This window comes from Felis catus, chromosome B1 (assembly GCF_018350175.1).
Source record: "Felis catus isolate Fca126 chromosome B1, F.catus_Fca126_mat1.0, whole genome shotgun sequence".
Lineage (NCBI taxonomy): Eukaryota > Metazoa > Chordata > Mammalia > Carnivora > Felidae > Felis > Felis catus.
Window position 1 is genome coordinate 197,860,615 of NC_058371.1, and position 25,435 is coordinate 197,886,049.

General features: G+C 43.9%; 1 protein-coding gene across 1 annotated transcript in view; it reads left to right on the forward strand.

The window, feature by feature from the left end:
• Positions 1-25,435, forward strand: part of CLNK (cytokine dependent hematopoietic cell linker) — a 164,923-nt gene that overhangs the window by 8,126 nt on the left and 131,362 nt on the right. Inside the window, exon 2 of the mRNA XM_023253310.2 lies at positions 6,040-6,092. Coding sequence (XP_023109078.2) covers positions 6,082-6,092 — 11 coding nt within the window. The 5' untranslated portion in view covers positions 6,040-6,081. The remainder of the gene's footprint in view (positions 1-6,039; positions 6,093-25,435) is intronic.

Consider the following 25,435-nt stretch of genomic DNA (forward strand, 5'->3'; position numbering starts at 1 on the left):
AGGATTAGATTTGCATTGGCATCCAATGCAGTTGATATCTCTCCTTGTTGAAGAAATAAACAGTCATCATGAAAAGAGGTGGTCTCTCCCTGTGACTCCCCAGGGCCCCAAGATCTCCTACCCGGTCCTTCCCTGACTGTGGGCCCTGCAGGCAGAGTGTGGTCTCTTCTGGAGACCCCCACTTGCTTCTGCCAGGATCCCCACCACCGACCCGGCTCCGGACATATTAGTGACATTTGCACTAGGTGCCCTGCTATGACTGACGGCACCAGAACATCACTTCTCTCTGATCACGGAAGCCACGCTTAGGCTTTGCTTCTGTGGCTAATGAGGAAGAGAAACTGAAATGAATGATTCCTATGAAAAGTAAGGGTACAAGTACATGGCATTCCCTCCCTGGCTGGCCACGGCAGCCTCTCCATGGTGCTGAGTGGAGGCAAGAAAAGCAATCATCCATGATGCCCTTTTATCTTGGACAGTCCCTAGGCCCTGAAGCCCATCCTTCCATCATCAGGCACCAAGTAGGGGTCAGGGCTACCTGTAAGGAGCAGTAGAGGGTAAGGAAATCTTCTGCCGACCTCCGAGGGAGCTGCGTGGACCCCTCTGGGCACGCCTTCCCGTGCGTTCCAACACCAGCTTACGTGCCTCTATTATTTACAGACACATATTTAATTTCACTCTGTACAGTTGCTTACAGCATCATGGAGAACACAGACCAGGGTTATGAGGCAGGACCTTGCTCTGTGGTCTCCAATTACTAGTATCTGGGCCGTGCCCGGCGCATAGCAGAAACTCAAAAAATGTTCACAGGATACATGGACAAATTCCACCCGGAACAACAGCTGTGTGCGCCTGGATTTTGACTCAGTCATTGCTTATAAATAAGACCTGAGAGAGGAACGCTGCCTGGTGAGATTGGAAGCCTTCCCCGCTCGGATCTGTGGCATCCGTGTTTGGACGTGGTGGGTTTTCTCTACACGGTTCCCTGAAAATTAACTCAGAAACGACTCTAAGCAGATTAAGTATTCTTTCTGAGCAGTGGTGTGCCTGCGTTTCCATTTATGATGAGCCCGGGACAGCAAGGCAGATGGAAGTGTGGTACTTCGCCCGGGAACAGGAAGACACCAATGAGTGGCACTGGGGGGCGGACAGAGAGGAGAAGGGGACAGAGCGGCTCTCGCGTCCACTTCCTTCTGCCTCCCTGCCCCTTAAAATCCCTGGGGCGTTCTTAAAATATCAATACTTGGGCTCCACCCCAGAACAGCTGGATCAAACTTTCTGGAGCATTAGTATTTGTTAAAGCTCCCCAGGTAGTCCTGAAGGACAGACAGATGTGAGAACCCGTCCTTACCCCCCTGGTCATTGTGAACGGCAGGGAAGAGCTTCTCATTCCTGGAAACTAAAACCTAAGTCATACAGGACATTTAGGGGCACCTGAGTGGCTCGGTGGGTACAGCGTCCCGCTCTTGATTTCGGCTCAGGTCATGATCTCATGGCTTCGTGGGTCCTACCCATGCATTGGGCTCTGCGTTGGCAGCGTGGAGCCTGCCTGGGATTCTCTCTGACCAACCCCCCCCACCTCTCTCTCCCTCTCTCTGTCTCTGCCCCTCTCCCACTCATGCTGTATCTGTCTCTCTCAAAATAAATAAGTAAACTTTAAAAATTTGGGGCACCTGGGTGGCTCAGTCGGTTGAGCGTCCAACTTCGGCTCGGGTCACGATCTCGCAGTTCGTGGGTTCGAGCCCCGCATCAGGCTCTGTGCTGACAGCTCAGAGCCTAGAACCTGCTTCGGATTCTGTGTCTCCCTCTCTCTCTGCCCCTCCCCCCGCTCGCACTCTGTCTCTCTCTCTCTCAAAACTAAACATTCAAAAAAAACAAAAACAAAACAAAAATAAATAAATAAATAAATAAATAAAAGTCATACAAGACATTTAATCTTAAAGTTCAAGTTAACGGCAATCACTATCTTTCCACATCTTAGATGTCTTGTGCTCCCATGAGCCCTACCATAGCTGTTGTGTCACCCCCACTTTGTGGATAAGCAAACTGAGGCTCAGAGCAAGGAGATTATTGTCCCAACAGAAAACTAAAAAGCCTCGAGGGCAGTGGTTTGCAATACCTGCTTATTGTATGTGCAACATAGGGCACACTACTTACTGTCTGTGAATGTCCGTTTGGTTTCGTATAAAATAAGACTGAGAATCCAGATCATATGGGGCTACCGTGGCAGGGCAGGGACACATATCAGGGCTTTCGATGTTCATTACATTCCTTCCGAAAACACACCTGTCAGGAAGGGAAGGGCCTTGTCTTTTTTATAATATATTACCTTCCTAAAACCGATGGACATGAAATTCTTTGCATCTGACTCACCACACCTCATTCTCACCACATCCTTTATTAAGGGACCGAGATCAGTTAGAACCACAGCCTTCTCCGACGGGTCTTAGACACCCTGAAGAAAGCGAAGAGCTCTTGGCTTTGTGGAGCGCCATCTAATATGTCATGCTATGCCACTGCCTGGTTGGCTCAGACTCTGCTGTGGCTCGCTAAGACCCCAAAGTTTGCTTTTTAAATGCCAGAAAGTTTGGACTCCCTTCAGGACCGTTTAAAATTCTTTTTGTACAACAGATTATTCACATCCCTCAAAAGCTGCTTTTCTGAACCCTTATTAAGTGTTATGCTAAGTGAAAGAAGTCATACAGAGAAAGGCAGATACCATATGTTTTCACTCTTACGCGGATCCTGAGAAACTTAACAGAAGACCGTGGGGGAGGGGGAGGAAAAAAAACAGAGAGGGAGGGAGGCAAACCATAAGAGACTCTTAAAAACTGAGAACAAACTGAGGGTTGATGGGGGGGTGGGGGGGATGGGCATTGAGGAGGGCACCTGTTGGGGTGAGCACTGGGTGTTGTATGGAAACCACTTTGACAATAAATTTCATATATTAAAATAAATAAATAAATAAATAAATAAATAAATAAATAAATAAATGCCTTGTTCAAGGCCACACAGTGGATGGCAGGTGGAGCTGGAAAACAGCTTCCCTGGCCACCTCCCCAGACCTCTGATCCAAGGCGGTAAGCCTTGGAGGGGACTGTCCCGCACCCTGTGATTCCTTCACTGTGTCCCTGAGAGCTGGCCAACAGCCAGGCACAGAAGGAACCCCCTCATGGAAACTGTCTTCCTTTATCCCATCTCAACACTGCTAACCGACGCCTTCCAAGAAATGAAGTGACTGTGTAAGCAACACATTTTAACTGGTGGGTGGTCCCAAAGTGGGGAAGGCGGTGCAAATGTGTCCCGCGTGACCATAATCACGTAATTGAATTCTTCTAAATATTAATACCCAACCATCGATGCCAATATAACCCCAAATATAACACAGCTGATGTCAAGGCAACTGCAGACTTTACTTCGTTATACAAGCAATGTCCATGCTTCCATAACGTTTTACAGATGGACGTTTCAACTCATTTCATACTCACGACAATACAGTAAGAGAAAACTATGGGCATTAGTTAGCATTTATAAATCAGGAGACACCAAGTGCTCCTGAAAAGTCACACAATTAATGACAGTGCAGGGACAGAGCAGTGTTCTTCGACATCTAGAGTAGCACTCTTCCAGTATTTGATGGGGGGTTATTTGCGTTATACTGACGAAGGTTCAAGCCCTCTTCCCCACCTCCATGGAGGAGACAACTTTCAAAGAGACCGAGCACTAGATATGCCACACCACATCCAGAGAGGGCGGTCTGGGAACGAGCCTCGCAGCTACGTCTCCTTTCCCTGCTGTCACTCACAGACTAGATGCAGCTGTGAAGTCACACACAGGGTGTCTGAGCAGCTGGAGCTTAGTCTGGCCCTTTGGTAACTTCCGTGCCGTTACTGGTCCCAGATCACACAGCTCCAGTCCAAAGCCCATCCGTTGTCATTCATGGTCCCCGACAACCAGAACCCAGTATCACCAACATCCAAGCTGCTGAGCCCTGTGGCCCCACCAAGCCGTGCCAAGCCTTTCTGGCCACCCTACGTATTCTAGCGCCTTCACCTCTCTGCACACGACACTGAATTTTCCCAGCACACCTTTCCTAATGTTGCGCCAGGAAGTTCTAGACGTGCTCTGCAAGACTCAGCTCCCGTATTATCTCCTTTTTAAAAAAATGCTTATTTACTTATCTTTGAGAGAGAGAGAGAGAGAGAGAGAGAGCACAGGGGGGGAGCAGAGAGAGAGGAAGACAGAGCATCCAGAGCAAGCTCTGTGCTGACAGCGGAGAGCCTGCGGCGGGCCTCAAACTCACAAACTGTGACATCAGGACCTGAGCTGAAACCAAGACTCAGACGCTTAACACTGAGCCACCCAGGCACCCCTCAAATATTACCTCCTTTATCAAGATTCCCCTGGGGAGCACCTGGGTGGTTCAGTCCGTTTGACTTTGGCTCAGGTCAGGATCTCACGGTTCACAGGTTCAAGCTACATGTGGGGCTCTGTGCTGACAGCTCAGAGCCTGGAGCCTGCTTCAGATTCTGTGTTTCTCTCCCTCTCTGCCCCTCCCCGGCTCACGCTCTGTCTCTCTCACTCTCTGAAAAATAGACAGTTTTAAAAACTAAAAATAAATAAAGGTTCCCCTGGCCTCCAAAGCACAGAGGATTTGTTTTGTTTTGTTTTCTATGCATCTGGTTTTATAAAGCACTTTGATAACAGCCATCATGGAAAGAGGCAGAATCCATATTATACTGAGTTTTAGGAGTGCCTTGAGAACAGAGACCGGGTCTTACTGGGCACAACATTTGCACAAAGTTCTCGGTAAATGGCAGATGGATAGATGGATGGTTAAACGACGACAGACGGATGGTAGAATGATCTAGAAGTGCATAACGCTCGGTGGGGTGTGATATGGTGACGGGCCAGGAAATGGCATTTTTGAGTCCTGTGCACTTTTATGGCAGACGGATGATCGTGGGCACATAAGTTAACCTCCCTGAGCCTCATTCTTTTTAACACTGAAGTCCATTCCCAGCCCTGCTCCACTCACAAGGATCCCCGGGAGGCTGATGGATAGAGACCACATCCACGGCTCCTCGCCCTTGGCTTCCTGTTGAGTTTGGCCAATGGGAAGCAGCAACATGAGACTGTGGCCAGGAGTGTGAGATGGGGATTTCTACTGCACCCACCCAAATCCCCCCTCTGGGTCCCTCGCACTGTGGGAGCCACAGTTCCCTTCCCACCAGCCCCGTGTCTGGGTCCCGGTGACCCTTGGCTCCCCTGAGCCCCCAAGCATGATAACAGCACCCCCACATCTTTCACTTTCCTTTGTGGATTCCCCACGCCCCATCCACACCTTTTGCACTGTTTATTAAACTGTTCTCAAGTTACCAATTTGAGGGTGCCATCCGTTTCTTGCTAGAACCCAACTGGTACCGGGGGGCAGTATCCTTCATACCCCGCGGAGTCTTTGTGTAGATGAAATGTAATTATTGCCGTGAAGCCCCTACCGAATACTCCCAGGGTCTCCGCTGCTAATGTATTTGGGAAATGGAGTTAATGATCTCTCCTGTGTGGGTGAATACAAGCCACAAATAAAAAAAAAAAAAAAAAATGGTTGTGTCCTAGGTGACGCGGTAGAGAAATGTCGCTCCCAATAAATATTTCATGGCAGAGCCACACTTGGAAAGGAAGAGCACCCCTTCTCCTGCACGTGCAGGGGCGCCCTGCACAGAGCCAGCCGAGCAGGTGCCCAGGGGAAGTACACAATTGCACACCAGGGAAAACCAGGCTCGGGGTGTGTGTGCTCAGCTCCCCAGGGCAGACGGGATGGATCCTGACAGAAAGAGGACAGCCTGTCAGGGCAACGGCCCCTCCCCCGCCCCGCTCCAGAAATAAACCAATTATCAACCCGGATTGATTCCCTTCCCGTCACTTCCTCTGAGCCGGCACCTGTACCCCATTCTAACAAGGAGCGACAGGCGCGTGTTCGCCGGAATTAAAACACGAAGTGTCGGGCTCGGTAACGGGTTTTGCTTTTTGTTTCCACAGGCTGAATTCAAGATCCCCCTTCTTCGTGAGGCACCAAGAGCTATGAACAGACAGTAAGTACCCGGGCGTCACTCTGAGTCCCAGTCTCCCCTCTTCCCCTGGAACCGGAATGTAAGCCAAGGAAGGGCGTCAGCGTGCCCCCCAGAAGGGCATTGCCAGCGTCAGGGCCGAGCCCCAGAGGTGGGGGCCGAGGATGTGCACGTGGGTGCTCAGCGAAGCATATTTCCCACCGGGACAGTGTTTTTGCGGGCTGGCCGCTTGTTCTTGCCCAGCATGGGTGTGTGGCCGGGACGGGGACGGGATACCCCAGCCCCAGAATGCCAGCTGAGCACCATGAAATGCCATCCATCACTTCACACCCCGGTGTGCGAAGGCAGAACCGAAACAACAGTGGTTCCCACGCGTGCTGCCCCAGGAGAGACCCTGGAGTCCAATTCTGGGTTCGTGGAGCAGCCTGGGGGGGGGCGGGGCGTGATGCGGTCAGTTTAGGATATCCTAATGTGTGTCTGATTCAGCACAACATCCATCCCGTTCTTGATGTCTAGGACTATGGTTAAAACAAAACAAAACAAAACAAAAAAATGCAGGCCTCCAAGTCATAAGAAATATTTATAATGAGAAACAAGCAAACAAAACTTTTAAGTTGAGAGAATGTGGTGTATTCGTGTTAACATCCATCTACCTACCCATTTGTTTGTTTTAGTTTGCCCATTGGAAAGGTAGCACACTTACCCTCCCCGTCACGGTGTAAGTAAAAACACGAGCTTCAGAGTCAGGCAGACCTGGTGTAAAAATCCCTTGTTTTTTGGTCCCGTCATTTTATGGCTGTATGACACGTGGGGACTTACCTGACCTTCCCTCCAGAGAGCAGGATCCGGCCTCGAGAAGGAGGGCTGTCTGGTTTCTGGTGGATTCCTGGTCTTACGGGGAGCCTGGGGGACAGCCCAGGGTAACCAGGTGATGCCTGAGTGTCACAGGCGGGTGCTGGAGGCAGGGCTGGTGTCCAGAGTGACAGGAGGCCGCAGTCCCAGCATCACCGTGGTCCCGGATGCCCACAGGCGTCACAGTGGGGTGATGTGACACACAGCCAGACCCAGGCCCGTGGGACGCAGGAGCTGGGGCTCCTGGCTTATGGAGCATCTCCTCCGTGTGAGATGCCAGGACGCCCTCCGCCTCTGACCCTGTATCGAGTGGGGCCAGACAGCGGGCAGGCACCACTGACTTCTCTGGGCGTCGGCTTCCTCCTCTAAGTGACTCATCCGAGGCGGCACAGAAAGTGGGGAAGGAGTCGGAGCTCCAAATCAAGTCTGTCTGGCTCCAAATCCAGGGCTCCGTCTGTTTGTCCCACCTCTGCAGGAAACTGAGGCAGGCAGTGAGCTGGGCAGGTGAGGCAGGAGGGGGGCAGAGAGCGGCCTGATCCAGGGTCGCGGGACAAAGGGGACGAATTCTCAGACTGCGGGTTACAACCAGGGGTGAGTGTGGCAGACAGAAGCTCCATCGTCAGACCAGTAAATGCTCTGTGGCAGCGGAATGAATGGGAAGGCAGGTGCATCCGCTTCCCACCAGACTGGGTGGCTTAAAACAACCAAAAAAAGTATTCTCTCGCACTTTGTGGGGCTAGAAGTCCAAAATCAAGGTGTGGCAGGCCCCTGCTCACTTTGAAGCCGGGAGGGAGGATCCGCCCTTGCCACCACCACCCGGTCTGGGCAGCGGCCCCAGGGGCTCCCTGGCTTGTGGCCGCATCACTCTGCTGTCTGCCTCCGCCCCCATTCACTTTCCACTCTGGGTCTGTGCCTTCTCTTCTTCTTCCTCAGATCTCCCTCACCTTTCTCTTATAAGGACATTTGTCCTTGGGTTTAGGGCTCTTCCCCCTCTGGTTAATCCAGGATGCTTTCATCTCAAAATCCTTAATTACTTCTACAAAGACCCTTTTCCCTCCTAAGGTCACATTCACAAGTGCCCAGGATTTGGACCTGGAAATATTTTAGGGCTGCCGTTCAACCCACTACAGCAGAGCCTTATTTTTTAGGCCCACACCCCTCCTCGCGGGTAATGTGGGCTTACTTTGACACTCTCAACAGAAATGTGCTCTGAGTTTCCACCTGGCTGTGCGGTGGAGAGCCCCTAGCCTGCAGCCCTGCTTCTGTTTGTCCCTGTGATTCCAGCCTGTGCCAAGGGTCTCCTCCATAAAGAAGACAGGTGTGGCCCCTTCAGGAGGACTTCGGGTTGCTTTCGTCTTTAGCCAGACAGTTGGCCTCTTGGCAATTACATTTCATGAAGCTTCCGAAGGGTGGCTTTAAGAGTTCAGCATTAGAGTCGTGTCAGATATAGAGCTCAGATATAGAACCGAATCACCGTAACTCCATAAACGTTAGTTTTCTCCTCTCAGGGTGCTGGATCAGAATCTGTATTTCCGCAAGACCCCCGGTTGATTTCCAGCCACGTTAAAGTTTGAGACGCACCCGATTAGAACAGCGGCCCCGGAGCCGTCTCCCTCCCGGCACGCTCGAGAGGCAGCTATAATATTCGCCAACACAGGACTCGGAGAAGGCGGTCACATATGGGACACTGTGTGAGAATAGTTTGGAAATTTATGGCCCTCCCTCTCCACACACACACACACACACACACACACACACACACACACAGGTTTTGTCCTGCGATGCCTTGGGGGAGCACTCCTTCCTCCGTGAAAATCACAAACCCACTTAATTCATGGCAGTAGATTTTACACCTGACAAGAATAGGATCATCAAGGAGGCTCAAGATGAGAAGCAAGTTCAGTGTCGTCCCCCAGACCAAAGAAATCAGAATCCCCAGACACGGACTTTACTTATAACGCTCATCTCAGTCCAATCTGCGGCTAAGGTTGTGAGATGCTGGTCTAAGGGGCCTTACAACTCTGGAACCTGGAATCCCTTGCTTTTTTATAACCCGGAATTCTAAATGGCCTTTGTAGCTACGGCTAATTCCTTGCATTAGCTGTAGGTTGGGCAGGTCATTTTAGTCTTATGCAGCACATGACAGCAAAGTGCCGCCAATGTTTTTTTCTTTTTTTTTCATTCATCCAGATGTCGTAACAAACGTCGTTATTATTGGTCTTTTGTTTAATTCAAATGCAACTGACTACCATAAATGTTCTGCAGAATGGCACAAATTAAAGACCAAATGTGTACATATATATCAGAGACTTGAACTTGAAAAACCAAAGACTGCTCTAAGTACATTAGCGAGGATAAACAACGCTCCACAGTGGTTGCGAGAGAAGAAAACCAGGAAAGAAAGAACAAAGATGTTCCAAGACAGTAAGGGCGGATGTCCCGCTTCTAAACTGCTTCTGAAATTAGCAGGCTACCTCACATTTATTCTCCCTGCAACAAAGCTTTCAGCTTCTCTAACAATCAATCCAACTGCTTAAATCCCGACTCCTTGGAGCACGTCGGTGCTGTTAGGGGAGAGTAGACAGACCCGTTTACTCCATCGGGGCTGAATAAAAGGGTCTTGGGGTTTGTTTCCAGGATCTCTTCATCATTCTAGACAGAACTGATAAGAACTTGGTCTGTGGTTCTGAGCGTTTTGAAAGAGGTGGAGGTCACTAGAGTGATGGCTTCTAGCCCCTTCCAGTAAGCAAGCACCCTGTGCTGGCCAGGCTGCTTCCGGCACTCAAGAGGGAGACGCCCTCACACATCCCAGACTGGGGACTAATTGGGGGGGGGGGGGGGAAGTGTCCCTGCAGTGTCCCCACAGGCTGAAAAGTTGCTACGGCAAGCTGGCTTTGTCTGTCGTTAAAATTACTCATAGTCCTCTTGGAAATTTTAGAAAAGGTACAAAATTACAAAGAAGAAAACAAAAGTCACCATTTTTTCCTGGCATCCAAAAATACCACTATCTTGCTGCGGGTTTCTGGCGTCATTTTTCTGTATCTTTGTGTAATATTTTAAAATGTCAGGAAACCTACTTTCAGAGCATCTACTGTTTTCATTCATTCCATAATACTGTTTTGTGCTCTGAGCCCACATTAGGGTCTTCTTCAAAATCACGGTGTTTGGGGGCTAGGGCTTAAATCAGGTTCACAATCCTTTATCCACAATTCCAAAGCCAAAGGCTTCAAACTACTGAAAACTGTTTGTAACCAATTTGGCAGCAAAACTTGACCTGCAGTGAAGTGATGTATGTTCTTCATTTTTCCCACTTACTGTGAATATATCTATATGTTTCACGATAGAAATGGGAGTATCTTTAATGACTGGCCATTGCTCCAAAACGTAGAGGGGAAATTACTAACATTTACTACATGTATAATATTACTTTCCTAAATTCCAAAATATTCTGAATCCCTAGCCCTAAGGAATTTGGATAAGGAATGGTGGCTGTGTATTTTATCCGGTGGTTTATTTTATCTTGACCTTGGTGTTGGACATTTCGGTTGTTACCCATAAAGTTTTATGAGGCAGTTTTATTGCCAAGATTAAACTTTATACTCTAGTAGTATTAGAGAAGGCTGTGTCACTATGGCCCCTAGCATGCAATGCTGTGTGTCCTGTCACATGTAAAACAAACTGTGACAGTCTATTATTAAACAGGGACACGGGTTCAATCAAATTATCTGACAATAACCTATTATCTCTTTTCTTGCTTCAGGAAACTTGTCTTTCATATTCATTTATTTCGGCAAGAGTTTTGGTGGTAGACAAAACAAAACAATAAAGTAGTTTGAGAGCTAGAAAGAGTCTCAGGGATATGGAATTCAGTTCTACCCGCGGCTGTAACCCCAGACTTGAGAGTCTTCTAGAATACTCTAGGATAAGAGCTCACTACCTTCTGAGACAGTGAGCTTCAAAATTGGAAGAAAGATCCTCTTGATACTGACACCAACAAAGCCAACTTGAAGGCATGTTATTCGTTGACCCTGTACATTCTGGTAAGCAAGTAACAATGCTCCCCTCTGACATTTTTGCCACCTAAATTCGGCGTCTGGTTGTGAGAAAGGATAAAGAGAATAAAAGTTCTGCAGACCAGGAGTGCCTATGGCCAGCACACAGTCATTTGCACAAGGATCTGTGCCATGCTGTGCCTACCTACGACAAAACCCCATGCCCCCATCCCCACATAAGACTACCACCCTGGGTAACAGGTTTTCCCAATTCATCGGCAGCTAGAGCCGCGCTTCTTGGACTCCAACATCCATGATCTTTGTGCCGAGTGGAACTGCTTCACGATGATTAAGAATGTCATCATTACGTATTTCTCATCAGGGACATACCCCCAAACTGAATGACTGTTTTGCTTACGAGAGGCATATTGTCTCTTCGAGACCTCACATGATAAAAGCCAGTCTATCACTGGGTGGGGATACACATCAGCTCCACTTCAAAAAGCCAGCTCTGTGTCTGGTACACAAGAGGTGCCCGATAAATGCCACCTCCCTCTGTACGTATGCCTGATAAAACTCCCTGTGTATGCCAGGTCATTATTTTCTTCCATGGTATATGCGAACAATGCCTGCCTTTGACCTCGGGGGACGACGTCGTTTTGATTTGCAGGAATTAATAAGTGTAAATCCCACTGAATCTTGGGGAAAGGAGAAGCAGCAATTTTAGCATCCTGAGATCACAGTCTTGTACCCAGCAGAGTAGTCAGTGTGGCTGGCTTCCTAGTTACCCAGGAGTAATTACGAATCCACTCTCGGGCCAACCAGGCCCATCCGCTGGTGCTCTCAGAGTCACGTAGCTGGCATTCAGCATCGTGGTTGGCTGGTAATTAAAAAGCTGCACGCTGTGAGAGAACACAGCTGAGCCACAGGGCGAGCATCGGCCACAGGTTGTAGACATGGCCAATGGATTCCGTGCAGGAACAGCAGGTGCGGTTGGCCCCAAGACTCATGGAGATGGCTGGGGATGGGGCGATGCAGGATTTTGAGATAGCCTTCCTTCCCTCTTAATGGCAAAATTGCCAGCTGGTGAAGGAACTCCCTGACTCAACTCACCTGCCATCACACGGGAGGCTTCCAGCTGAACTGAAGTCTCCTGCTGACTCGCCACAAGTTTGGACCTTTCATGCCTGTGGCCTTTAAAAACATCACAAAGAATAGAGAAGGCTGTGACTTATTTTCATATCGGGCCTGCCGTTATCACACAAGTCATGTATCGTCATTGTAGAAAAGTTTAAGATACAAAAACGTACAAAGAAAAAAGTACCATAATGGAACCACTGAAAAAGTGGCCAACATTATTGGGTATTTTTTAGGCTTTCGGGGTTGTTTTTCTTTTTTTAATGTTTATTTTGAGGGAGAAAGACAGCACACACTCACATGAGCAGAGGAGAGGCAGAGAGAGAGAGAGAGAGAGAGAGAGAGTCCCAAGAAGGCTCCATGCTGTCTGCCCAGGGCCCAGTGTGGAGCTCGATCTCATGAACCGTGAGATCATGACCTGAGCCAATACTAAGAGTTGGACACTTAACCAACTGAGCCACTCAGATGTCCCTAAGACTTTCTTATAAAACTATGCATCTTATTTTGATTTTAATGTTAATGTATCATAACAATTTTCCAACATTACTAAACTTATTTCCATAGCTATACAATCTTCCATCATTTAGGCAGGTCATATTTTATATTCTCCCACTGGTAGAAAACAATACATCTCATGAACTAATTTGACAAGGTCTATTAATACCTCCACGTCCTAAGACACCATGTTTCACTACTTAGCGATAAGCAAAACCAGTGACCGTGGGGAGTCTCACGAGTCCGGCCAGTGTTTGGAGAACCTGACCCATAATGACAATTTATAATAGTCACATAGTGTTTGATTATGTAAATGTGCAGAGAAATTGAAAGTAAGGTCCAGGATTTCTGGTTGGGGATTCCACGAAGGCCAAACCACCATTCACCAGCTTATGTCAGTTTCCATATACCCAACGTTCCCCCACCAATAAGATACAGGAAGAGAGCAAAGTTGACTTCGTGCAAACCTTTGGTCATGTCCAAATGCACCTGATACCAAAAAGGTGAAGAGCGTTTCAAAAGTTGTGGGTGGATATGATTTGGGGCCAAAATCAGGAAGTCCTAGAAAAAGGTACCCATTAGAAAAAGCAAAAGGAATTTCCCAGAGGCCAGGCTACCTGGAATTTCAGAATTCCTGGTGAAGGGAGGCCAGGTCACAAACAAGAGCTCAGGAGTTCTATCACAGACCAAACATCAAGTAGAAGAGTAGGAGGACCTACCGAATGGTTCTCTGTTCTTGCTCTCCATTCTTCTCTATTGCTTCTTTGGGGAGCACGGGAGATATTTTTTAAGATGCCTATTTTAAGAGCTTAAAAATGAATCTGTTGGGTTAGTCAGAGAAAAGAAGTATTAATGTCAACTATTTATTCATCTTTCACAGTGAGGAAGCCAAATATTTCTGTGATGAAGAGAATGGATTCTGGGGGCACCTGGGTCATGCAGTAGGTTAAGCGCCCAACTCTTGATCTCAGCTCAGGTCACGCTCTCACGATTCATGCGTTCGAGCCCCGCATTCAGGCTCTGTGCTGATGGTGTGGCGCCTGCTTGGGATTCTGTCTCTTCTTCTCTCTGTTGCCCCTCTCCCTACTTGTTCTCTCTCTCTCTCTCTCTCTCTCTCTCTCTCTCAAAACAAATAAACTTAAAAAGGTTGTAAAAGCCAGGGCAGGGGGGATCTGGAGTGATCTCACAGGAATATCAGCTCTACCATTTACTGGCTGTGACATTTAAAGCAATTAATTAGCCTCTCTGAGCCTCATTTTCTTTATCTATTAAATAGAAACAGTAGCTATCTCAAAGCATTGTTGAGAAGGTTAAGTGACTTCATATGTGCAGGATGTTTAGCGCTATGTCTGACACAGAGGGCGTATTCCATAGATGTTGTAGCAGATTGTACTCCCTGATCGTGGCCACCTGCTCTGGTGCAGTGTGACCTGGGTGCTTCCCATTCAGAAGTGAATCTTTTTCTTCGCCTTCGTCAACTTGTGTGGGCCTGTGACCACACAGACCAGTGGAATATGACAGCAGGGACACTGTGCCAAGTCTGGGTAGAGGCTTTCCCAGCCAGACAGCTCCACTTCCTGCCTTTGGGAGCTGGTGTCCGCCAGTCACATGCTATGGCCGCCATGCTGTGAGGAGTAGAAGCCATGTGGAGAAGCCATGGAGAAGCATAAGCCAGGCAGGGGAAGCCCTCATGGAGAGACAGGGAGGCCAAGGGGAACCAGGCACCAGACGTGAGAGTCAGGAAACCATCACGGGCATTCAGCCTGGTCCAGCTTTGAGACAACCATCTGAATGCAACAGCATGACAGAACCTCAGAGGAACTCACCCAGCTGAGAACCAGGAGAGATAAAAAGAAATCCTGGTTTCTAAGCCCCTGCTTTGGAGTGATGAGTTATGCAACAGCAGATGACTAGAAGAGATACTGCCTACTATTTTTATGATCACCACAATTATTACTTCATGCAAGACCCTTTGCTGTTGAACATCCAGAATATAATTTAGAGATTCTTATGATTTGATATCCCACCTTAAAGAACATCCGTTCTAGATGAGAATGACACTAAATAACTAATAGTAGGCAAGCAGAATGCTAATCAGGGGTTCTTTGCTCCAAGCGTGTGCAAAGTGCTAAGGGTTACTCTGGGAGTAAATCTTGGAAAAGGGGCATACTGGGGGTAGAGAAGACAACCTCACAGAGGAGCAATCAGTGGAGCTGAGCTTGGGAGACGATGGGATGTAACTGAGAATGGGGAGGGAGCGGGATAGACTTCAAGTAACTACCATAGCTGGAAAAACTACAAGGATTTAATATAAGAGGTAACGTTAGCTTGATAATTTGAATTTTGTTCCTTAAAAACTGATTCTAAGTCATTGGGCAGAGAATTTCTTGACGGAGGGTGGAATCCCGTTTCCTACACCTTTTTATTGGAGGGAGAAAGAAGGAGCCACAGTCTATCATCAGAAGGAGGATAAAGGCCTGGGTTTGAGTTGCAACGTTTAAAAACCCCGTATTGAAGGGATGGATTTTGCTGTTCCGCCATGTTGCTTTTTGGACAGGCTGTGATCAGAGGCATTCATGCCGTTCTTCGTTGTCATTGTTGTTTGTCTGAACAGAAATTCTTTAAATAATGAAAATTCTACATCCAGATCCACTTCTGTGGATTTTTCTAAGGATTCATCCAAGATGCAAGAAATGTTATGAGGAAAAAATACGAGAACGTCCTCTGCCATCTTCGTCAAGGTCTTATTTTTTCCTTTAGTTTTTTTCAATCACTTTAAATATTGATTAGAAACAAAACAATAGTCATAAACTATGCATAAGGTATAAGGAACAAGAAAACAATTCATATATGGGTGCTTATTCCGTTTTAAAAATGACCACTGCTTTTGAAGTTTTCATCCGCTTCTCCGTGATCACAAACCCTCACTCCCCACAGGGAGCAACTGTCCTGAATTCTGGGTTCATCCTTCACTTGCTTTTATTTTTCATTTTGCCACATGGGTTTGTATCATTAAAAATAATTTGTTTGCTTTTGCTTGTTTTTGAACTTTAGGCCCCCCCACAAATCATACCACACAGTATATTTTGTGCCCAGACTACCTGGGTTTTGACACCTGGTTCCACCAGTCATGAGTTGTGAGATCTTGAGCAAGTTAGTAAATATCACTGTGCTTGTTTTCTCAACTGCAAAATGGATATAATATTGGGGCCTACTTCTCATGAAGAGAAACTCATTTGTGTACGACCTTGAAAATAGTGCCTGGAACACACAGTGTGGGCTCCATAAGCGCTAGCCATTATTCCACAATCTGTTTTACAACTGGCCCAGTTTACATTCCAAAGATAATCCATGCTATTGTGGATAGCCATAAATCCTTTGATTTCATGGCTATATAATATTTCCTTATGTGCATAAAATACTATTTAATTATCCACTGTCTACTCAGTAGACATCGGGCTGTTTTCCAGATTTTGCTCACGCCAGTGCTGCTAAGAACATTCTAGTTCATTGGAGCATATCTTCTAGTCTGGGGGCACATATTCAAGAGTTATCTGTACATAGGGCTACATTCTCAGGATTAAAATCGCTGAGGCACAGAGTAGGTACACCTCCAACTTTACTAGACAATGTCACAGTTTCCAAAGTCGCCAGGCCATTTTATATTCCCACAAATGTGTGTACGTGACTCATTCGCTTTACAGCCTCATCAACCCTCCATACTGGCAGCTTTCATTTTTACCCAACTGGTGGCTAATTTTAATTTACCTTTGTTGATGACAGATGCAGTTAAGCTCTTTTAAAATATTTATTGGCAATTGCTTTTTCTCAAATGCACAGAGTGCTTGCTTCAATCTTTTGCCCACCTTTCTGTCAGGCATTTTGTCTTTTCCGCGTTGATTTGTATGAGTTATTTATTTATTCGGAACATTTTTCCCGGTTTGATATTTGAGTTTTCGTTCTCCTTGGATGTTTTCTTTTGGTGCAGTTGAGCAGAACAAACTTTTCTTTATGATTTCTTGAGTTTGTGTATTGTTGAAAGAAACTTTCTTTCATTAAGTTAGTCTCCTATATTAAATTCCAAACATCATAAAATTCACCTTTCTTTTTTGGGCTTTTCATCAGCCTGGAGTTGGTTCATTTGTGCATAATATGAAGTAAGGGGGATGAGTTGTTTGTTTGTTTGTTTGTTTGTTTGTTTTTCACACAGCTGCACAATCTTCTCAGTATCATATATTAGAAAGTCTACCCTTCTACACTGGTCTACAATGCCAGCTCTGTCATAATTACCTGTGATACATGGGCTTTCTCTTCTTGGGCCATGATTAATATATCTGCCCCGTGTCAATTACACAAATTGTAATTAACATAACGTTATAGTAATTCATGGTATCTGGAAATTTATGTTCCCCACATGAACTTTGTCAATGAATTGGCTCTTAAATGTTTACTTTTTAACCTAAACATTAGGATCAGCTTGTCAGTAAACATACACACACACACACACACACACACACACACACACACACACTTTTTGGGATTTAGATTGGAATTATGTTGATTCTATAGGTAACTTTAAAGAGAAACAGCATCTTTAAGACACTGAATTTCCTGGGGCGCCTGGGTGGCGCAGTCGGTTAAGCGTCCGACTTCAGCCAGGTCACAATCTCGTGGTCCGGGAGTTCGAGCCCCACGTCAGACCCTGGGCTGATGGCTCAGAGCCTGGAGCCTGTTTCCAATTCTGTGTCTCCCTTTCTCTCTGCCCCTCCCCCGTTCATGCTCTGTCTCTCTCTGTCCCAAAAATAAATAAACGTTGAAAAAGAAATTAAAAAAAAAAAGACACTGAATTTCCAGCTCTTTAATATATTATATATCTTCCAAGAGAGGCAGAGACCGAGGGAAAACTTCTTCAACACTAACTATTCAATAATGTTTTATAATCTTCTCCCTAAAAGACTGGACCTTACCATCTTTTGAGAGATTCGGGGAAGAGGGGAGCAATTTACGTATTTTAAAGGTATTGTAAATGTTGAAATAACAAAATTCCATGTTTTCATGTTTGTCATTGACAATACATTTCTAGAGATGATGTATGGTACAGCAGGCTTGCTCGCGTTTTATCAATTCTAGTGTTGGTCCATTTATTCTTTAGGGTTTGCTATGTAGGTGACAATATAATCTGCAAATTGAATTTTATTTCTTCCTTTTTGTTTTTTATACTTTTTTTCTTTTCTTGTTGGACAGCACTGGCCAAGACTTCCAGAACAAGGCTAAATTAAAGTACAGATAGGGAGCACCCTTGTTCCTCATCTTAAAGGGAATGTTTTTAATGTTTCAGCATGAGACTTGTTTCCAGATTTCGGTAGGCTTCAAATACTAGATTAAAGACTCTTGATTGCCAGGAGTCTTTTAATTCTTTTTTTTTTTTAATTTTTTTTTAACGTTTATTTATTTTTGGGACAGAGAGAGACAGAGCATGAACGGGGGAGGGGCAGAGAGAGAGAGGGAGACACAGAATCCGAAACAGGCTCCAGGCTCCGAGCCATGAGCCCAGAGCCTGACGCGGGGCTCGAACTCACGGACCGCGAGATTGTGACCTGGCTGAAGTCGGACGCTTAACCGACTGCGCCACCCAGGCGCCCCAGGAGTCTTTTAATTCTTATAAGTATTAAATTTAATCATTTTTTGTCTGTTGAGATGGTTATGTATATATTTCCTTTCCCTTCCATTAGTACAATGATTTATACCAATAGATTTTCTAATGCTCAACAAAACTAGAATTTCTGGGATAAACAAAAGTCGGTCATGACGTATTATTATTTTTAAGCATACTGGTCCAATGAGTCATTAATGAGCACTAGTGAGAATGGCCTATAATTTTCTTTTCTCTTACTCTCCTTGCTGGATATTGGCGTTGGGTTTGTGCTAGCTTCATCAAATGAGTTAGAGTATTTACCAATTTCTATTCTCGACAAGAAATTGTGTAGTAGAGAATAATTTATTCCTTTAGCAATGAAACAGTCTTGGACTGGTATTTCCTTGGAGTAAGATTTTTCAACTATTGATTCAGTGTCATTGTCAGTTATCATTGTTGGTAAATAGTCCTTCATGGGTAATTTTTGTTCTTATATGTATGTTATATGTATGTATATATGTTTCTAAATATATGTTCATCACTGATATTCTCCTAGCATTTTAATGTCTGTTATACCCATAGTTATGTCTCTTTTTTCACTTCCCATTTTTTCTGGTGTGTCTTCCCTTTTATTTCTGATCAAACTTGCTACATGGTGTAGGTTTTACTAGTCCTCTCTGTTGTAATTCCTTACTCGATTTTGGTAACTTCTGTTCTTCACTACTTCTGCGTTCTTGGCATCATGCTTTTGTTGTACCATAGATCTGGTAAGTTAGTGTTTCAGTAATTAAATTTTAGCTTTTCTCCTTTTCTAATATAAATAGTTCAGTTCTGTATTTCTACATTATTGTTCTGTTTTAAATCTTTTTATTCCCATTATCATTTATTCTTTGACTCATGACTTCCTAATTTCTGAATAAATTTGAATTTGTTCAATTGCCCTTTTTGTCACTGATTTCAAACCTCATTGTATGGTGGTCATAGGAAATAGTCCCCATGATATTATTTTGTGAATCTTTTTGAGAATTTGCATTACATCCAATTATAGGGCAACTTTTTGCATGTTCCATGTGTGCTTGAAAAGATGGTACATACCACCATAATTGGGTGCCATATTTTTGAAATATCCATAAAAAAATTTTTTGTTAATTGTGTTGTTTAAATCACTATTTTTTTTCTAATAGTTATTAAAAACATATGTTTTAAGGAGAAAAAAACTTTGAAAGTATTATACTTCCTGGTGAACTAATTCCTTTGTCATTATGTAGTGACCCTCTTAAAAATATGCTTTTTCCTAAAAAGCTTTAATTTTTTGAGGAACCTCCACACTGTTTTCCAGAGTGGCTGCACCAGTTTGCACGAACAGTGCAAGAGGGTTCCCGTTTCTCCACATCTTCGCCAGCATCGATAGTCTCCTGATTTGTTCATTTTAGCCACTCTGACTGGCGTAAGGTGGTATCTCAGTATGGTTTTGATTTGTATTTCCCTGATGAGGAGCAACGTTGAGCATCTCTTCATGTGCCTGTTGGCCATCTGGATGTCTTCTTTAGAGAAGTATCTATTCATCCTGCCCATTTCTTCACTGGATTATTTGTTTTTTGGGTGTGGAGTTTGGTGAGTTCCTTATAGATTTTGGATACTAGCCCTTTGTCCGATATGTCATTTGCAAATATCTTTTCCCATTCTGTCGGTTGCCTTTTAGTTTTGTTGATTGTTTCCTTTGCAGTGCAGAAGCTTTTTATCTTCATGAGGTCCCAGTAGTTCATTTTTGCTTTTAATTCCCTTGCCTTTGGGGATGTGTCAAGTAAGAAATTGCTGCAGCTGAGGTCAGAGAGGTTTTTCCCTGCTTTCTCCTCTAGGGTTTTGATGGTTTCCTGTCTCACATTCAGGTCCTTTATCCATTTTGAGTTTATTTTTGTGAATGGTGTAAGAAAATGGTCTAGTTTCATTCTTCTGCATGTTGCTGTCTAGTTCTCCCAGCATCATTTGTTAAAGAGACTGTCTTTTTTTCGATTGGATATTCTTCCCTGCTTTGTCAAAGATTAGTTGGCCATACATTTGTGGGCCCAATTCTGAAGTCTCTATTCTATTCCACTGGTCTACCCTATGACCCAGCAATAGCACTGCTGGGAATTTACCTGAGGGATACATGAGTGCTGATGCATAGGGACACTTGTACCCCAATGTTTATAGCAGCACTTTCATCAATAGCCAAACTATGGAAAGAGCCTAAATGTCCATCAACTGATGAATGGATAAAGAAATTGTGGTTTATATACACAATGGAATACTACTTGGCAATAAGAAAGAATGAAATATGGCCTTTTGTAGCAATGTGGATGGAACTGGAGAGTGTTATGTTATGTGAAATAAATCATACAGAGAAAGACAGCTACCATATGTTTTCACTCTTATGTGGATCCTGAGAAACTTAACAGAAGACCATGGGGGAGGGGGAGGAAAAAAAAAGTTAGGGAGGCAAACCATAAGAGACTCTTAAAAACTGAGAATAAACTGAGGGTTGATGGGGAGTGGGAGGGAGGGGGAAAGTGGGTGATGGGCATTGAGGAGGGCACCTGTTAGGATGACCACTGGGTGTTGTATGGAAACCAATTTGACAACAAATTTCATATTTAAAAAAAAAAAGTTTGGGGCGCCTGGGTGGCTCAGTCGCTTAAGCGGCCGACTTGGGCTCAGGTCATGATCTCACAGTCCGTGAGTTTGAGCCCCGCGTCGGGTTCTGTGCTGACAGCTCAGAGCCTGGAGCCTGTTTCAGATTCTGTGTCTCCCTCTCCCTGACCCTCCCCCGTTCATTGTCTCTCTCTGTCTCAAAAATAAATAAACGTTAAAAAAAATTTTTTTAAAAGAAAAAAAGGGAAAAAAAGAAAAGCTTTAGTTAGTATTTTAATGGTATATCTTTTACATAATTTTATATTAAAACTTTCCTATCCATACATTTTAGGTATGTCTTTGGTAAAAAAGTGTATACCCAGATTACAAATTGTTCAATCCAGGAAAATTGTCTTTTAACTAAAGAATTGCTTCCATGTACAATTATTGTAATTACTAAAATACTTAAATTTACAGTTCATTTGATGCCGTCTATTTGCTCATCCTCTACTTTGTTCTTTTTTGGCCTCCTGTTTTCCTTCTTTTGTTTGATGTGCATGTGTGTGCATGTATTTTTTCTTACCCCATTATACCCCTGCTAGCTTATTAGTTGTACCTTCTACTTCTATTTTTGTGATTCTTTTGATATTTTTAGAAGATAATTACCAACATATAAGGTTATTTACCTTCCTTTGGAGTGATATGTGGATCTTTTAATAATTTATTTCTGACCACTCATAATTTAAATGCTACTATACTCAAACATTTTAACTCTATCTTACTTGTTAACTCCTTAAGACTTCATTATTATTGTTTTAAACAGTCAGTCCTTTTAAATATTTACCCAGATATTCAAATCTTTAATATAATCTTGGTCAACTTTTCTTTTATCATCTCAGGCCTATGGAAGATCATTTCCTTTCAGTATAAAAAACACAATTTGGAATTTTTTTTTTAGCGTCAAGGCTTATTGTAAGAAAATGCTTTTTTGGTGCCAAAAAAGGTCTTTATTTTGCCCTCATTCTTAAAATGATATCTTCATTGGACATATAATTCCAGGTTGACAGCTAGTTTCTCTTCAAACCAAGTTATTTTTCTATGCTCTTTTGTCGACCACTGCTGTTATTGATATTGACTGTCGTTAAAAAATCAATTACCAATGTAATTGCCATTCTTTTGAAGGCAATATTTCTCTTCCTACTGGATGCCTTTAGGGCCTTCTCTTTAGCTTTTGTTTTTTACAGTTTCACTATGCTGTATCTAGGCATGAATTTCTTCTTATTTATCCTGCTTGGATACATTGGAATCCTGATTCTCTATTTTGATGTTTTTCACCATTTCTTTTTTGTTGTTATTGTTCTGTCTTTGCTTTGGAATCGGAAACCTAATTTTCATACCAACTCCAGATTTTGTGTTTCTAGTCGACAGATGAAAACTGTCAAGGCGTTGTTTTGTTTGGAAGACTGGTTAAGGTCAACTTTTTTTTTAAATGCTTTTAATGTTTATTTTATTTTTGAGAGAGAGTGACAGGGTGTGACTGGGGGAGGGGGGGAGTGGGGACAGAGAAAGAGGGAGACACTAAATCTGAAGCAGGTTCCAGGCTCCATGCTGTCAGCACAGAGCTGGACGCGAGGCTCGAATCCACAAACAGTGAGATCATGACCTGAGCTGAAATCAAGAGTCGGACACTTAACCAACTGAGTCACCCAGGCACCCCAAAGTCAACTAAAAAAAATTATATTTGAAACAGAGAGCACAGGGGAGGGGCACAGAGATAAGGAAGGAGTGAGAGAATCCAAATGGGCTCTGCTCTGACAGCAGAGAGCCTGATGCAGGGCTCGAACTCACCAACCATGAGATCATGACCTGATCCTAAGTCAGATGCTTCACCAACTGAGCCAGGTGCCCCATTTTTCACCATTCCCGAGAGATATTTCTTATACTAAAGGCTCTTCTTTTTCATTTAAATATGATGTACACACTTAATGTTCTTTGATAACTTTAACCTCTAAAGACTAAGCAGCTGATTCTGTCGTCTAGTGTTTCTTGCATCTTACTTTGGTGCTTTGTTATTTTAAGAGTTTTCTTATTTTGTCTGTGTGCCCACTTTTCTTAGAAATTAAACTGTGGGAATTCTTTGAGGCGTGGATTGAAGGTGAGCTCCTCCGGAAAGGATTTGTGTTTGCTTCTGTCGAGTGCTTGAAGGAACTGCAAAATCAGAACTTATCTGCTCTGTATTCTCAAGTTGTGGGGTTTTAGACATTCTAGGCTAAAAACCCATGTGTACTGATAAATTCTCAGGGGGAGAAACTGTCCCCTTTACTATGCACCAATCTTTGAGAGTGAGAAAGGTGGGCTTCTCTGTAGTTCATTCTTTCCTTTAAAAAGAAAAGTTTATTTACTTATTTTGAGAGAGAGAAAGAGAGAGTGAGCAGGGGAGAGGCAGAGAGAGAGGGAAAGAGAGAGGATCCCAAGCAGGCTCCGCACTGTCAGTGCAGAGCCTGATGTGGGGCTTGAACTCATGAACTGTGAGATCATGACCTGAACCAAAAACAAGAGTTGAACGCTTAACCGACTGAGCTACCCAGGCACTCCTTTTCCTAATTCATTCTTAAACTGAGGCTCTAATCCTTTAGAATCCAGTTTATATTGGGATGGGGTCTCATACTAGACTCTCCAGAGTGTAGACTGTCTGAGTCTTATTGAAAGTCCACTGCCTTTTGAGAAGCCATGAAAATCAAAGACCATTTTTCCCTGTAGTAGCAACGCCAGCAAGGAGAGAGCTGGCTTCTGTACTCTGCTTCTATCTCTGGGTTCTCACCTTCACTTAAGTCTTGGGCTCTCTCTGGAAAGTCCTTACTTTTGCCAACAATTGATCACAAAATCAGTGGCTTTCTGTAAACCGTTTCCTGTGGAAGCTTCAGTCAGGTATCTAGTTCGTCACACTGCAAAAAATCAAAGACATTCTCCCTATGGAATTCAATTTTTTTTATTTTATTTTGGCAAAAATTTAATTAAAAATAGAATAAAAGAGAATTTCCGCGTTTCCAGTGTTATCAATGGTGTTCTATTTTTATGTAAAGAGAAGTAACACATCCCTGGGATTGGGGTGTTTCTTTCCTTAATGTGATTCATCAAAGTTTTGCAAATGCTCATTCAATGATCATGAATTAAGCTCTTACTACACGCCAGACTTTGTGCTATTCATATTTGAATACATCATCTCATTAGATTTAGTCTTCAGAAACAAAGAACTCAAGGGCTCCTCTATCCATTAAAATGGGAAAACAGTATCATACAGTCTTTGCAAAGCTATTATTGCCTGTCCCGTGCCCAGCAATATTAATAGGTTCATGTGTGTATGACAGATCAATCTTTGTATGCATAAGTGAGCAAACTAATAAATAAACCCCTCAATAAATAAATCTAAAATACATAAATAGCCCTATCTGCTGTTATGGAGTGATTATGGAGTCTGGCTATTATATGGGCTATACCAGTCCTTAAGACGAGAAGACTGGATTACTAACATCATGTCTCTGTGCTACAGTTTCCTGGATCCATGGGAGGTAATAATACTCCACCTCATGGAATAAAAATAAGGATCAAATAGGTAATGTATACAAAAAAAAAAAAAAAATGTGAGACACCCCCTCCCTCTTAATCAGTCAGATTATGTTTGATGACTTATCAGCTGTGTGACTTAAAATGAATTATTGCACCTATGTGTATCCCACTTTCTTCATCAATACGGTGTAGATAATAATAACACTAATCTCATTAAGTTGTCCTGGTTGCTCAGTAATGACTTCACATATGTCATGTTTAAAATACTTAGAACATTATCTTGAAGGTAGTAATCCTTTATAGATGCTTAGCCATTCTCAGCAGTTATTATTATCTCAACTTAAGAGAAATCCCAAAAGGTGCGAGGCTTTTTAATAGAAGAGATAAGATTTTTAAAGAAACTTTGTTTTCTCTGATTACAAAATAGGAGCGCATTCACGTAAAACACAAAGATGAGTCACAGAGGCACAGAAAAAAGGTCAAAGCAGCCAAAAATGGCCCTCGTGTCAAAGACCATGTATCATTCTAGGTACAGAAAATTCTAAAAGGGACCACACTTAAATGTGAACAGTGATCTCTGCATGTAGGATCAGGGCGATTTTTCTATGGGTAGATAATGTTGATGTTGATAAATATAGATATGAATATGGGTATATTCAAGCTATATGTGCATTTGTAGAGATAGCCAGCTATCTGTTTCTTTATAATTCAGTCATTGAGGGGTGCCTGTATGGGTGGTTCAGTTGGCTAAGCATCCAACTTTGGCTCAGGTCATGGTCTCATGGCTCATGAGTTTGAGCCCCGCATCAGGCTCTGTGCTGACAGCTCAGAGCCTGGAGCCTGCTTAATATTCTGTGTCTCCCTCTCTCTTTTCCCCTCCCCTGCTCACACACTGTCTCTCTCTCTCTCAAATATAAATAAGCATTTAAAATTTTTTTTAATTTATAATTTATTCATTGAAATAGGCTCAGTGAGCAGTGTCTAAATTAAGTGTCTAAATAAAATCCCTCATTATCTTCTTTATTTATCCATATGTTAATCCAATCCAGTGTCTATCCATTTGTGCATCCACTGATCCA